At 41.3% G+C, this 14,791-nt stretch overlaps 1 protein-coding gene across 1 annotated transcript in view; it reads right to left on the reverse strand.

Moving 5' to 3' along the window:
* stat5a (signal transducer and activator of transcription 5a) overlaps positions 1–14,188 on the reverse strand; it is an 86,247-nt gene extending 72,059 nt beyond the window's left edge. The window contains 14 exon segments of the mRNA XM_069148561.1: positions 1,089–1,222; positions 1,537–1,631; positions 2,382–2,588; positions 4,008–4,100; positions 4,445–4,567; positions 5,249–5,336; positions 6,108–6,287; positions 9,038–9,193; positions 9,610–9,761; positions 9,883–10,013; positions 10,788–10,962; positions 12,285–12,374; positions 13,636–13,792; positions 14,049–14,188. Coding sequence (XP_069004662.1) covers positions 1,089–1,222; positions 1,537–1,631; positions 2,382–2,588; positions 4,008–4,100; positions 4,445–4,567; positions 5,249–5,336; positions 6,108–6,287; positions 9,038–9,193; positions 9,610–9,761; positions 9,883–10,013; positions 10,788–10,962; positions 12,285–12,374; positions 13,636–13,792; positions 14,049–14,176 — 1,909 coding nt within the window. The 5' untranslated portion in view covers positions 14,177–14,188.
* Positions 14,189–14,791: the final 603 nt, after the last annotated feature.

A 14,791-nucleotide genomic window follows, 5' to 3' on the forward strand; every position in this document is an offset into this window, starting at 1 on the left:
TCGTCAGCCTGTCGATAATGATTGTCTGTTCACAAATAGTTGAAGCCAGAGTGTTAAACGATGAGCTGAAACTCATTATGAGACTCCACAGAATTGAGGGGAGCTGGTGATAGTTTTCTGTCAGTCTCAGAGCCACCCTGCAATCGGTTTGATGATGATTTAACCTCTGAAGGGCAAAGGTCGGTATTTCAGGGTTTCTGGTGTAGACAGCGGATGTCCGACTAATGGATAACAGACATGCAGGCCAGGACTTCCTCATCCATGTGTAAGTCTTTGTTAACAGTCTGACAAGCAACTTGAGATGAGACAATAGATCTTGAGTTGAGAGAGTAGAAGCTAGTTAGCAGTTTAAAAACTGAGCAAAAAGCTAATAAAAAGCAAAATTGTCATCAGACGATAGTCGATAGTTTCAGACTGCATTTTGTCTGTCTTTCTGCCTCTTTTGCTCTGCGAGTTGACTATTATTGTTTTATTTTTTTTGCATGCAACCGAAGCCCACTCAGACGTGATCGGTAAATACTACTCAGACTACAAATGGAAACCAGGAAGCTTACAGGTTCTGCATTCAAATGCTCATATCTTTAATTAGATGAATTATCAGCACTTTCATTCTCTGTAGAGTCATTTCACACATCACTACCATTAAAATATCAATAATCTAGCAGCTCAGACTGCTGATTACTTGTCCATGTTGTGGAGTCTAACAGCTTTTACGAAGCCTTCTTATATCATGTCAACAGATGCTACCATCACACCAACTAACACAAACTAACTGAATAATACTCGCTCAACAGTCAATAACTGGCAGGTGAAAAAACATAGAGCGAGCTAATGAAAGATACATTTCTGAGACATTTCTTCTCTATCCAGGACTAACGTTGTGAAAATTACAGTTCATCAGGTGGAAAAAAAAAACTTGTTGAATGGGATGTCCATGTTCTTCTGTGTCTTTTGTGTGTTCGTGGTGAAAAAAAACTTTAATTTACAAAAAACATAACAGGAACCATAATTTGTCTTCCATGCACCAATTCACGCAGATTTTTCAAAGTCCGAAAATTATCTCAAATGAGGTGTTTTGCACATTGTACCTGCTTTGTCTGCGACCCAGGCAATTGTAATGCCTCCAATCTCAGAGTCACTAAAGCGCAGAAGGAAGGTACCGTTGGGTTTGGACATCAGCATATCCTGGGCCTGCTGCTTGTTCACGAAGCCCAAGATCGCTCTATAAAGAAGAGAGAAACAGACACATAGAAAAAGTGCTTTCCCTCAACACGACTCCTTCCATTTGAATCCAAGTTTACTGGAAACAGCAGGTTGCCATGGAAAATCATGAAAGTGAACCAATGCTCGAGTTGTCAAGATTAACAGAATGGGCTGAGGAAAAAAAATTCATTTTCACAGAACATGCAGTCCAGCTGTCAAATTGAAAAAAAGAGATGAAGTGCTTTTATTATTTATGTCTGTTCTGCTACATTTTTCACCAAAGACTGAACCTGACAACAACAACAACAACAAAAACCTGTTCAGGTTCCTTACCCGTCGTTCCAGTGTGGTTTGAGATGTTTTTTTGTGAGTTCCATCACACCGTCAAACCACTGCCAAAATGTGAAGTTTCTCCCTGGCAAGCTTTCCTGTAGAGAAACATTGATTCGGGAAAGATATCAATATATGAAAAAAAAAGAAAAAAAAAAAATCACCCAGGATTCAAACAGACATGTACACCTTTTCGTACAGCCAGTCCAGATACATGGAGAAGAGTGTTTCCTCGAACCTTTATATTCATCCTTGTGTTTATGATTTAAAGTGTACTGCTGTATGTGTACATGTTGTGAGTCTGGGTAAAGCTGTGCGTAACCTACACACACACACACACACACACACACACACACACACACACACACACACACACATTGGTGAAGTGGTTGAAACTTAATGTTCTCGTAATCCAATAATACTGATGGTGTGCGGTGAGTGCGAGTATATTTTCCGCCTTCACCGGCTTGCTGAGCCAGAAAATGAGGCCTCCAGCATTTTTCTGTGTGGACAAACAGGCCCATTAAGATGAAGACCTGGCTACCAGTGAGGCGTTCTCATTCAAGTCGACCACAGAATAGAGCTGCAAATGGAGCGAGAAATATTCCTATGTTGGAATGACGTAGTAATAATAAATCCCTCTATGAATAACAAGCGTGTGGTTGAAATGTCTCACTGAAACTGGCCCGTGGGCTTTTTAAAAATGAATGGGGGAGAAAAACATCTCTAAGTGAACCATACATTAAAACTGATGTAGACAGATAAATAGAAAGCTCTTTATAAAAGCTGTTTGTTTGTATTCAATAAGAAACACAGAGAGAGGATCTTAAGGAAAGACTAGTGCTGACCCTGTTAAACTGTGACCAGCTCATTGTCATGCTCCGGTACTCGTCAGGGTTGTTGCTGGAGTTGCTGAAGGCTTTTTGAGCCAGGAAGACCAGGTTCTCCTCAGACAGGCCTCGGTTACTCTGCACCTCAGCTTTGTACTTCATGTTGATGGCATCACACAGCTGAGGCCACAGCACCGTGTCTGGCACGAGGAAAGGCACCCGTCCCTGCAGACACAGAGGAGACAGCCGAGGATTTACATGAGCTTTGTCGAGGGGAGGAAGGCAGCAGCAGAATGCAAAATCAACGCTGTCTACAAGAAGGGGATGAGTCGACTCTTTTTCTTGAGGAAACTTCAATCCTTCAATGTGTGCAGCGAGATGTTGGAGATGTTCTACCAGTCTGTTGTGGCCAGTGCATTGTACTTCACTGTGGTCTGCTGGGGGAGCAGCATTGGAGCCGGTGACACCAACAGACTTAACAAACAGGTTAAGAAGGCCGGCTCCATCATTGGCTGCAAACTGGACAGCCTGGAAAAGGTGGTGGAGAGGAGGACGCTGAACAAACTATTATCCATATTGGATAATCCTGACCACCCTCTCCACCACCTGCTGCAGGGACAGCGGAGCACTTTCTCCAAAAGACTCCTCCAGCTGCTGTCACAAGGACAGATACAGGAGATCATTCCTGCCAACCGCAATAAGACTGTACAATAACTCACCTCTGGCAAAATCCATCACATAACAATAACACTGTTGTCTGTGTTTCTTGGTTGTTTGTATATAATATATATAGATATATACTGTACTGTATATACTGCGCATTTTATATTTTATATTTTTTACTGCTATTTTACTACTATTTTATTGCTTTCTATTATTCTATTATTATTATCTTATTGCTTCCTGTATGCTGCTGTAGCGAAAAAAATTTCCCCTCAGGGATTAATAAAGTAACTACCTAACCTAACCTAAAATAAGATCACATGCAAATGTGAACACGTAAAACATTAGTATTTCCAGATGCTATATATTTTTTTTAATTACATCATTGTCTCTGCACGAATTAAAGCCATATTTCATGAAATTATCCAAATCAAAAGAAAACAGCTAGTTGTCATGTAGATAGAGAAAATGCAGAGTTTATGACCTTAGCAAGTTCACCTTAAACCAAAATGAAACAATGATTATTCGCATGCACCAATCTACATAATAAGGTCTGCAGCCATTTCATTGCTTTTCAAAATGTCAGAGAACAATAAAAAAAAAAGGTCATTTCTGAGCCTGTGGCATTTTTTCCAATTACTTAAATTGTCAAGTTATTGCTACTTTTCATTAAATGAACAATTTAGTTGCTTATTTCCTCTATAGAAATCTATTATTTTGTGAAGTGTTCAAACACTTATACCCTTTAGTATTAAATTCCAGGCCATTGTATGGTAACTGCGTTTTGATTGTGCCTTTGTGTCGACAAAATTGTCACTCAGCCACAATCTGAAGAATACATTTTTCATGCTTGAAACTCAACAGTTTTTGGGATAAGGCGTTTCTGGAACGTTGAAAACACAGTGTAATTCAAAAGTTTAAGCATTTCTAAATAAAATGTTTGACCACAGAAAACAATCACACACGCAAACATTGACTCACCGGCTCTGCAAACGCGTTGTCCCACAACACAGTTGCTGTGGCGTTATTGTCTTGACTACCGTGAACTATCACCACTACAGGAAGTGATAGCGTCTGTTCAAGAGAAAGAAGATGAGGCCATCAGTACAGGAATATTCATGAATAAATGGTGCACATACTCCAACATAACATTCATTGTACTTATAGATTTAAGCGGAACGAAGGGTATTTTTAAACAGCATCATAAAACCAGTGGTAAGAAGATAGATGAGGACTGAGAACGAGTATGACTGGTTGGGTCGATGTAGAGCACTCATTTCACTGTGTTGGAATAGATGCTCAAGGTTTTGTTAGAATAAATAGATTCCTACTACTGCACGTGTAATAATAGACACTATCGCTATGTGTCAAGGTTAGTGTAATGTTTTCTTTCCCCTCATCTGCTTGCATCCTCTTACCTTCACTTGAAAGACGAGCTCATTGCTTCCAACACTAAACTGGGACTCGAACAGAATGGTGAACTTCTCTTCTGTGACGGATTCTGCTCCTCGCCTGTCCGATCGCTTGATCCTCTTTAAAGACTACATGAGAGATGACGTGTAAAGATACATGGTACATATTGGTTATGCAGCGAGGCGATCAAACGTACACATCACAGTACATGTATGCATAATTCACTTTTAGTGGGACTGCGGGGCTGACACTTAAATAATCCATGGAGGGCCCCCCGGGGGATCGTTGCTAACAACGTTTGTCATGAAAAGAGGGTCTTTACTGAAGCTGCAGACTGATCCCCAGCAGCACTGCTGAGTGTTCACGGGTTTGTGCAGTACAAACTAAGATGTATGCACACTCCACAGTTACCAGATAATGACAATGGATGGTGCAGTTCACTTCAACACTGATGCTTCTAAATCTTCAGAGACCCCAGAAGATTTTTATTAAAAAACATGCTTTCACTTTATTCCAGCAATTTCACCCCAAGAAAATATATCATTGGAAACACATTCCCATAATAGTGGGCATAATGATGGGCAATTACTTCACTCCTGGGTGAACCAGCTCTATGGTGTAGACCCATGAACAATGACATGCCGAGGCAAAACAAGGCAAATATTGACAAGGTGGAGACTTTGAGATGAATTCTTTATTGTAATTTCAGACGCTTTCTGTAGTATCAAGGCAATGATGGTATTTTTTCTTTCTATTGATTTGGTCATGGTAAAATAATCTGCTCATCTAGCCCAGAACAACCCACTCACCATATTCCTGAAGTGGGCGCTGAGAGTGCCGGTCGTCTGGTGGTACTCCATCACACAGTTATTGTTCAGAATTTCTCCACTGCTGTCACTGATGGAGAGAGAGAGCATTAAGGAGTGAGTCAATTACCCCTCCTGTCTACTGTGAGAGTTTGATTATTCTCCGAGCGTATTTTATAGAAATGAGTCAGCGGGAGCCTGGTGAGAAACATGCAGGGTGTGCAGAAGATGTTCACACTCATTTTCTGTATAATTGGAAGATTTAAAGACCACCATCTCATCATCATTAGGACCACCAAGCAGATGTTTTTGGGCTTGCGGTTGAGATGAGACACAGCAGATGATGGCCAGGCTGTTGGATTGCTCACCATTTCACCCCACTGGTTGCCTGGCTGACCCAGAGCCTTGAAAGGTTTCTATTAGTCAGGAGGAATGTGGAACAAGGCTGCGCATCAGGCTAAATGTGGATTCTGTATCCACACCATAGATTCCTCTGAGGCATTGTTCAAGTTCCAGCCATGTCTATGTGGTGAGGTCTGGAAACACACTAAGCCAGAGTTTACGCTGGAATCCAATAACCCCATGTAGAAAACTAAAAAGTCCCTATCTTTGTGGTGCCTTGGAAGCTCACTGCAGTGTCCCCTCTAAAGGATGTGGGAACACCAAAAAATGTGCATTCAACAAAGAGGAGACAGATAGATGACATGCTGTTGCTACACTACGATGTCAGAGCAGTGCTTCAAATTCACTCATGTCAAAAAATGGGAGAAGTCAGAACCTCCAGAAAATCCAAAATCTTCTCCCAATTGCATCTATTTTTTTGCTTTAAATCGACACCGACAAAAAGGTCCTCTATACTTACTTCCTTGTGTTCTCGTTCTTCAGCAGGGCCTTGGCTTGCTGTTCACTAATGATGGTGGCTTTGACCTGCGGTGGGTTCATGTGCACGTTTAACTTCCCGCCCACTAGGAGGCGCACCGTTGCGGCAAACTTGGTTTGGGTTTTTAGCACCTGTGGAGGCTGCTTCTCAATGATGAAGGTGCTGTGGATAAAAAAAGAAGAGTTAGAGTTTCAGTCACAGTCAAAAACAGATCAAAACCCTGTTTATTAGGAATTATGTTATGTGTTAATACATTAGATTAACACATAACGTATTAGATGTGCCGCACAAGAGTACGCGTCTTAAGAAATACAGACAAAAATGTTTTGAAGAAAGCATTTGGTTGACCGTGACCATTTATTATATTTATTATTTTAACAACAATTACTTGCACACGCGTCCAACCAGCGTGTTCATCATGACCGCATCTGCCTAGAGGCTCTCTGCCTTTTCCAAAATATCTAAATCTCACCAAGAATTTGACAAACTCGGAATAAAAGATAAAACCTTATGTAAATATGTATCATCTACTGACAACTACATAAAACTTTGTATATGTGGCAGTAACTTCATTGCATTTTGCTAAGTTGGCATCCATACGATGTGCAAGCTCTACTGAAATAATTGTCAACTCAACGTGTCCACAGGACAAATGTATGCACCCACCACTTTTATGTACACACTTAAAATGGTGTGAAATGAACATGCTTTCAACGTGTGCATTAGGGTGTAAGTACACATGTCTGGTGTGAAATACTGCAAACTGTTTGTTGATAATTAAAAGTCCACAGGGTTCCTCTAAGCTCTTCTAAAGCTGCAGGTTTGAGAACAATTTTGAAAATGACCCTAATTATAACCATGTTCAGTAAACCAACAAGGTTAACAATTACTTTCTTCTGAAATTTTTTTGTCTGCTTGTCATTTCAGCTGTTTTCTTATTTGTACATTCACAAACAAGAAGTGAGATAAGAGCCCAGACAGCCTAATGATTAATCCTGCAGGCCCACAGGGAGCTTGGAAACACAGACTGCAGTTATGAGTCTTCAAGTCTGCTGGTCTGTAGCTGAACCAAGTGGTGATGAGAGGACAACACTCTCCCATTCCCAATGTGAAACCTCCCGGGGCTTCTCGGGAATATAGAGAGGATGTTGTTGAGGAAACATAACCTGCGTTTGTACTGTGCGTGATAGCAGTGCATTACTGTCTGGTCACAGGCTTGTCTGTGGCCAATCAGAAATTGTTGTGACAATGACATGACTTCTCAGTGTGTTATGGTTCCCTGCAGGGACCATCTTTAAGGAGAGTGGTAGATGACGCCTTTGAAAAAAAAAACTCTGAATACTTCTTCTTCAGAGATGCTGTGGAGGGCTGAAAGATCCTGGCAGATGTGCCTTTGGGGCCGGAAATAATGGACTGAAACATGTCGCATGAGCTTCTTGCACACTGCATGCTCTTTGTTTCCATCCTCTGCCTCGGGGCACATTTACACTCAGTTATGATCATCTCATCTCCTTCCTCTTTTCCTCCTTCTCCATGTATTTTTTACTCTGTATTGATGGGGTTTGAGTGACAGCTAAATGATACATGACATCTAATAGACATGAGGAACTTCTGCTTTGGCTCAGCACGAGGCTTAGACTTAAAACAAACGCAAACAGGACACCAACTTAACTTTATATTAGTAAAGTTCCTAAAACGATAAAATTCATCCCCAAACCACGGACTCCATCATGAGTACAATCTTCATTCCTTATTAAAATAACTTAAATCCTAAATGTAATCCTGATAACCCTTACACATCCGCCAGACTATTGCTCATAGCTTCAGTTTTCTTTGTTGTGATTTTGCTCTGCAAACCCTGTTAGCATTAACGTTTGCTCAGCCACTCTGAACGGCAGACCAATCAACGACCAGTGTCGATGGTTAAGTGCGATGATGTTGAAGTCAAGCGTTTTTTATAAATGCAACTGGAGCAGGGGTAGTGACTCAACCCATGTGGTGGTTAAAGCTGATTGGTTAAAGGCTGCTTCAATAGTTTCAATATTAACCGGAGGTCTACAGATGCAACGACTGGAAACGATACCCTACAAACTGTATTTAGACGCATACATTCACACAATGTATTTGTGTCTGGGAACATCAGGCTAGTAATCAACTTCTAATTATTGATACTTTTCCTGCAATAGTCATTCAATCTACAGTGCTTACATTCAGTAATTATTTTTCTTTGTTTTTTTCATTTTTTTTTTTTATTATTAGCAGCAGAGTCAGCCGGAGTCCATAACGAAAATCACTCGCACCAAACGCAGCATAAAATCAGATCATGATTGCAATTATTTTTGACTGACTTCCATTAATATAGAATTGGCTGCATAGTAAACAGATAGTTCTGACAAAGAAACTGTTCAGTGAATGTTTACCATAGAATTAATCTGCAGTAGCTTGTTACCATGATAACAATTAGTGTCACCAAATCAAGAAGGAAATCATCAGGATTACGACTTCAAATTTGGGGTTTTGAGGTTTAATCCTAAATAAAATGTTCTGACTTCAGCAGATGATCCTCGTTACTCAACCAGTACGCACTAAAACTGGAGAACAGAAAGCTTCCACAGACTTTTATCATGTGGATTGAATCATTTGATGGATAAATTTGAATGCCTGAGTAATTTCATTTTAGAAAGAGATGATATCTTGCACTCTGTTGACCACAAACCAAAATACAGTTGCACAAGTATCACTTGCTTGCATAAAGGCCAACACTGAGTGCAAGAGAGGACGATTCCTCCCAGCAACCCACTTTCATACGTGCTGGAGCTGATATACTTGTATGGGCACTATACAGACCTACATACAGTAACCTAAAACACACGCACACACACACACACACACACACACACACACACACTCACCTGGTGACCAGCGCTGAGATGATATCTGTGATGGTGCTGTTGAGTTCGTTGAGGAGCTCTTCGATAGGTCCAGGGATGGGCAGCTGCTGTCTGAGGTGCTCTGCCCTCCGAATCTGCTGCCTGTTTTGCCAAATAGTTTCTGCCAGCTTCTCACACCTGACACCCCCCCCACACACACACACACAAGGAAGAATTAGGCCATGAAAGGACATCGTAAAAGGTACAGCATTGTGATTTAACATTGCTCAGTGAAATTATACTGCAGAAAGTTGTACTCAAAGCTTAAAAATGAAGATCAAAATAGAACAGGACAGTTGGAAACAATGCTCAAGTTTTGACTGGATACATGTACGACATATGGAAATATTGTTTTGCAATTAAAAAGCCAAAGAGAGTCTGAAATTACGGGATTAGAAGCCAAAAAGTCGTTTTTCTGTCTACGTCTCTCTTAGGAGCCAATAAACCTTGGAAATAAACCCAGTGGTTCACTGGGAGCTTGTAAATCTGTGACCCTTTGCTTTGTGAGGGAGTCTAAAAGCTGTGATGTTGGTGGGAGGTGAAGAAGAACTCACCAGGACTGAAGGATGTCCAGGCCTCCCTCCGGCGGGCCCCCGTTGCCCGCCAGCTGTTGCCGTCTTTTCCACTGGATCAACTCGTCGTCCAGAATGATGGTCTGCTGCTTCCTCAACAGCTGCAGTGTTTTCTGGTGCTTCTCCGCCAGGTCCTGCACACAAACAGAACATCAGATCAGCGTTTTTCATTATCTCAGTGTTGTGCGGTTCACTGGCAATCACGGATTGGCTTTCATGCACACGCTCAGTGTGTTTTTCCAGAGTGAGTCTCACCAGTCTGTATTTCTGTAGTGTGTTGGCCTCTCTGGTCAGCCATCCCTCCACTGTGGCTCTCTTGCTGAGAAGGGTGGGCTCCCGTAGCTGACGGTCAGCAGGGGGCAGCGAGGCAAGGCTGGTCAGCTGAGCTGAGGAGGGGTGGGGACAAGTTAAAGACTGAGGGAGGAAAAGACAGGAGGTAAAGATCCCTAACCTGTGCACATATAGAATACATTATCCACCCCCCCTGATGCATAATCATTTACTCAGGAGGACTTTCTCTTGCTTAGCGCAGATGATAAAAGGATCAGGATGTTGTTTTTAGACGAGCCCATCATACAGTAAAAGCTGCTGAGTTGTGGGAGCTCCAGTTGTTTGTTTTTCATTGCTGATCAACAGGATTTAGAATAACATCTCAAACCGCTGTGAAAAGTATGTGGAATGATGTTCTTGTATACAATCTGGACTGTGGTATTCAAAACTATAAACTGTGTACTAGACTCACCATTTTTAAACTTTTATAAGTTTGATTAAACATGAAGCGGCACTCTAACTTTACATTTAGGAAAAGCCCAGTTCAATCAAGTTATTTTCATATTTTCTGATAATCAGTTACTCAAAATACAAAATGCCCAGGTCACATGTTCATAGTGCTGGTTTTGCACTTACAGTGAATCAATACAATGAAATAAAACCGTGAAGTAGAATATCTGCACTTTTGAAAAGTTTAAACCGGCCAGTGTTTGCCATGAATGATAAATGACTTTAAAGAAACAATTACAAATCTAAACAAGTTGATCACTTTTTTCTGTCAATTGATGTTTCAGGTAATAAGCTACCGTCTCACATTCTCGTTAATCAAAACATGAAGCTTTGCATTTCGTCACAGCAGCAGTAATGAGATGCGAGTCCTCTGGTCTCACCCTGGATGCGGAGGCTCTCCTGGTACTGGATGATGAAGTACTCCTGGTTATGCTGTAGCTTGCGCAGATCATTCTCAGTGTCCTGGGTTAGCAGGCGGAGCTCCTCAAAAGCCTGGTTGATCTGCTGGTATTTCTGAGACATGCTGTCCATCATCCCTCCCACCGGAGAACTCGACTATCAATTACAAAGTGTGATTGAGGGACACGGGCAGAGAGAGACGGGGGAAAATGCCGGGTTAAGGAACAGTAATTTGGTAAGGTTTGTTTTCCATTGACAGGTACACATTGCATTGGATTGTTTATGATGGTTGTTAAGTGGAGTGGCTGGCTGCTGGTGGATGGAGAGCTGAGATACTGGGGGTATCCTTGGGGGATGGAGTAGAGATATTAAAGGCGTTGACCGCTATGTGTGGCACTTGGGCTGTTTGATAGTAAAATCCCCACTGACCACAAGCAAAGAGGAAACAGTGAAGATCGAGAGGGTAAAAATGTATTGACATACTCAGGCTAACAGCACTGTCACTTAAAGGTCTGAATGAGAGCATTATGGTGCCTAAAGGTTCAGAATAAACAAACGTAAATTCAATCAGTCCAAATATGCCTTCAACTAATAGAAAAGGCATGTTGTGACTGAAAATCAATTCACCACAGGAGTTGCTGGGAGTCAAATGTTTTATGCACTGCTGGTTTTATGGTTTTGTAACTCATGTAATAAACTGTGAAATGTCTTCCATTGTTGACTTCCCTCCATGTTGTAGCATTAAAATGGAGAAAAACAAAATGTTTGCTTTAGAAAGGACATTTTATAACATGTGATTTAAGTGTCTGCAAGCTACCACATTTATATAATTTGTATCACATTTCTGCAGACCTTCACTGGATGAATAGAGGAGACAGTGAGCATTTATCCAATTATCTCTGAATACGCCACCATTTTGTAGTTTGAGCTTCTGTTTGCGTTTGCGGGCTCAGTATGGACTATGAAATGAATAATTCACGAAGAGGCCACAGGTGTGCATGCAGGTGACAGCCTGCATATATAACACTGGTTAACAAAGATTTTGTTCCATGCAAAAAAATACCTGTATTTTTTTTAATGTTTTTTTGCATACTGAATCCAAAAATCTATCACCCGTAGTTTTTTTTTTTTTTGCATGGACATATAAAGGTTGCACCAGGGAAAGAGGAGCCCCTCTATTGTTTTTAGACTAGTGCTGTAAACTGAAGATGGATGTTCCTGAGGCCAAATATAGGCAACAATTAGGGCACATATTTTAAGTGTAACAGCAGCATTATAATTGCAATGTAATTATATAATTATAATGTAATATACATTCTGTCATTTAAAAACCAAGCCTGGTAAAAACATTCTACAAACGCATTGTAAATCAGTGTGAAAACTACAATAAGATTTGCCTAATTTAGTTTGTAGGACCAAAAAAAGTTAAAATTTGGTTTCTCCGTGTCATTTTCAGCGCACACATGCATCCCACTTACATTTGTAGCCTCTCTGACGAGCCTCTGCTCTGTGTAGAGGATGTGTTTGATACATCGGACCAGCTCGAGAGGACAGCGGTCATACGTGCTCTGAAAGACAAGGAGCACATGAGCTGTGTTAAAGCCTGTTAGCCCCTGACGAGCGGAGCAGCCGCTGCACACAGGACTCGCCAATTTAGTTGCATCAAAGAAGCTTGCTATGTTCTGGAGTCCACGCTGCAGACACACTAAAAGCCATTAGCTTAATGAGACCCAGCATGGCACAGTTCATATGGAGACATGACTCATTAGCATACACACAGTTAAGTGGTTTATGAGCTACACTGGTATTTTATTCCACTGATGAGTAGTGGAACAAATCACCGTTTCACTTTCAGTTTAAAAAGAGAAAGTGGGATGGTTATACCTCTGTTGTTTCCTGCTTTTAGTGAAACGATAAAGTTTCATTAAAAGTTACAATTATTTTCATCATGCTGAGTTGATGAGGACACATCACATATCATGAGAAAAGGAACACAGTATACAGTATTTGTTCATCTGTGTTATTCTGACTTCTGAAGGAGAGATAGGATCTCAAGAATCGCTGAGGAGTAATATAAAGGTATGCATTAAATTTTATTCATCACTCTCAGCCACATACATTTTGTGTGCTACTCATCGGTGAGCCATAGACCGAAAAAACAACATAGTAGGAATTCAGGACTGCAGCCACATTCACCCCGTTTCTGCTCCCTGATCTGTTCCTCTGTTTGGCTTCTCCTTCCCTGAAACCCGGCACAGAGAAAGGGAGAAGCCAGACAGAGGAACAGATCTTGTAGCAGAGTTTGATCATAAATAGTAGCACTGGCTGGTTACCAGGGTCCTCCCTTGTGCTGTCCTCTTGTTTTCCTCACTGTGGAGACAACCTGTTCTGAAAACATTTTGTGGACTGTGGGCTCTTTTATAAGAACTAAAACATTTGAGCTCAACAGCTGTGCCTTCGAAACACTTTCTTATCAACTTCTCACTGTAAACCATTTAAAATTTGCTTCTTTTAAAAAAAAAAAAAAATGTTCCTCCAGAGTTGTCTTTGACTTCAACTTCAACTTCAAAGACATCTTAATGACAAAAAAAATCAAGGTCTGAAATTTGCCAGTGCCAAGAAATTGGAGCCATAGTTGATACACATGTACACAGTGCTTTTCGTTTTTGTGTGTTCTCCAATTCCCTTTCACCTTTCCTCTCTTACTGCAAACCAAAGCAAAAAACAGGCCGAAGAGGACAGGCTGATGGGTCAGTGGCAGGTGAGCCAGCACTGATAAGGTCCTGCATACTCTTGCAGGTATGCAGTGCTGTCATAAGAAAAGCTCACCTTGAGTTGGCTGGCATAGTGTCCCAGTTTTATTTTAAGTAGGAAGCCATCCTCTCCGACCTGGTGTTCAGCCTTGTTCTGCAACTCCTGGATCAGACTGTCCAGCAGGCGTTTGGCCTTGAACTCCTCCTGTGGGTTCTCCAGGTCTATGGCATCCCTAACAACACACAATCACACATGTAGGTAAGACAAAAATATAGACACATGCATAAATACATGCACATGGTTGAATAAACTCCAAAGTGTTAAAATTGAACAAACTAAAAATGGACATGAAGGTTTGGGTTAAAAAAGGAAACTGTCTAAATATGCTTTCATGGGAAAATATACAAGACAAACATACATGTGGCTATAATTGTGTACACACACACACACACACACACACATTCTGTTTGTGCTGCAAAGACACTCACCAGAGCTGACCCTCTATCCACTGCGACAGATAATGTCGCACCTCGATAGGGAAGTGCTGACCGTACAGCGACTGCATCTGGTGCAGAGCATCACCCTGAAGCTGCTGGGCCTGGATCCACACTGCCATCTTCAACACCCTGAAGCTGAGGAAGAGTACAGTTTTTTTTTAACCAGAGAGCAGGAAGCACAGCTTAAAGGAAAGAGTAAATAAAAGGGTGTAAAGTGACGAGGAAGAGAGATCATTCAAGGTTAGCTAACATGAAGTAATTATGAAACTTTCACTTTCAGTTGTCAGTTTCCTGAAACCAAGCCCAAGAACAATGCCTATATACAGTATATCAGCACTTGACATGGCTGGACTTTCAGGCTTTGGATTTCTCCACATGTTGAAGTGGGGTGCAGTCACAACAACATTTCTGGTTCAGTGTGGCGAAACAGGCGGTCTAAACTTGAAGAACTGGGTGCTTGAGCCAGTCTCTGAGTCAGAGGTTGGTGGTAATGAACTAAACTGGACTCATCTAAGTACTTTTCTTACCTATTGCAGGGCAAGAAGCCCGGTCCCTCCAACTATACACCACCATAATTCATTGTAAGTTTAGTACATAAAATACGAATAATTTTACACCGTTTCATTTGCAAACTCTAAGCTGTGCATTTATAAAACATCCCAATAGCTTGTTGGATCGGTTGGTTTTATGGTCCGAGTCACACCTGCCAAGAACACTTGGCCAGAGAGCACTGA

This window comes from Embiotoca jacksoni, unplaced genomic scaffold (assembly GCF_022577435.1).
Source record: "Embiotoca jacksoni isolate LCO1_2020_lvr unplaced genomic scaffold, fEmbJac1.0.p SCAF_15, whole genome shotgun sequence".
Taxonomy (NCBI): domain Eukaryota; kingdom Metazoa; phylum Chordata; class Actinopteri; family Embiotocidae; genus Embiotoca; species Embiotoca jacksoni.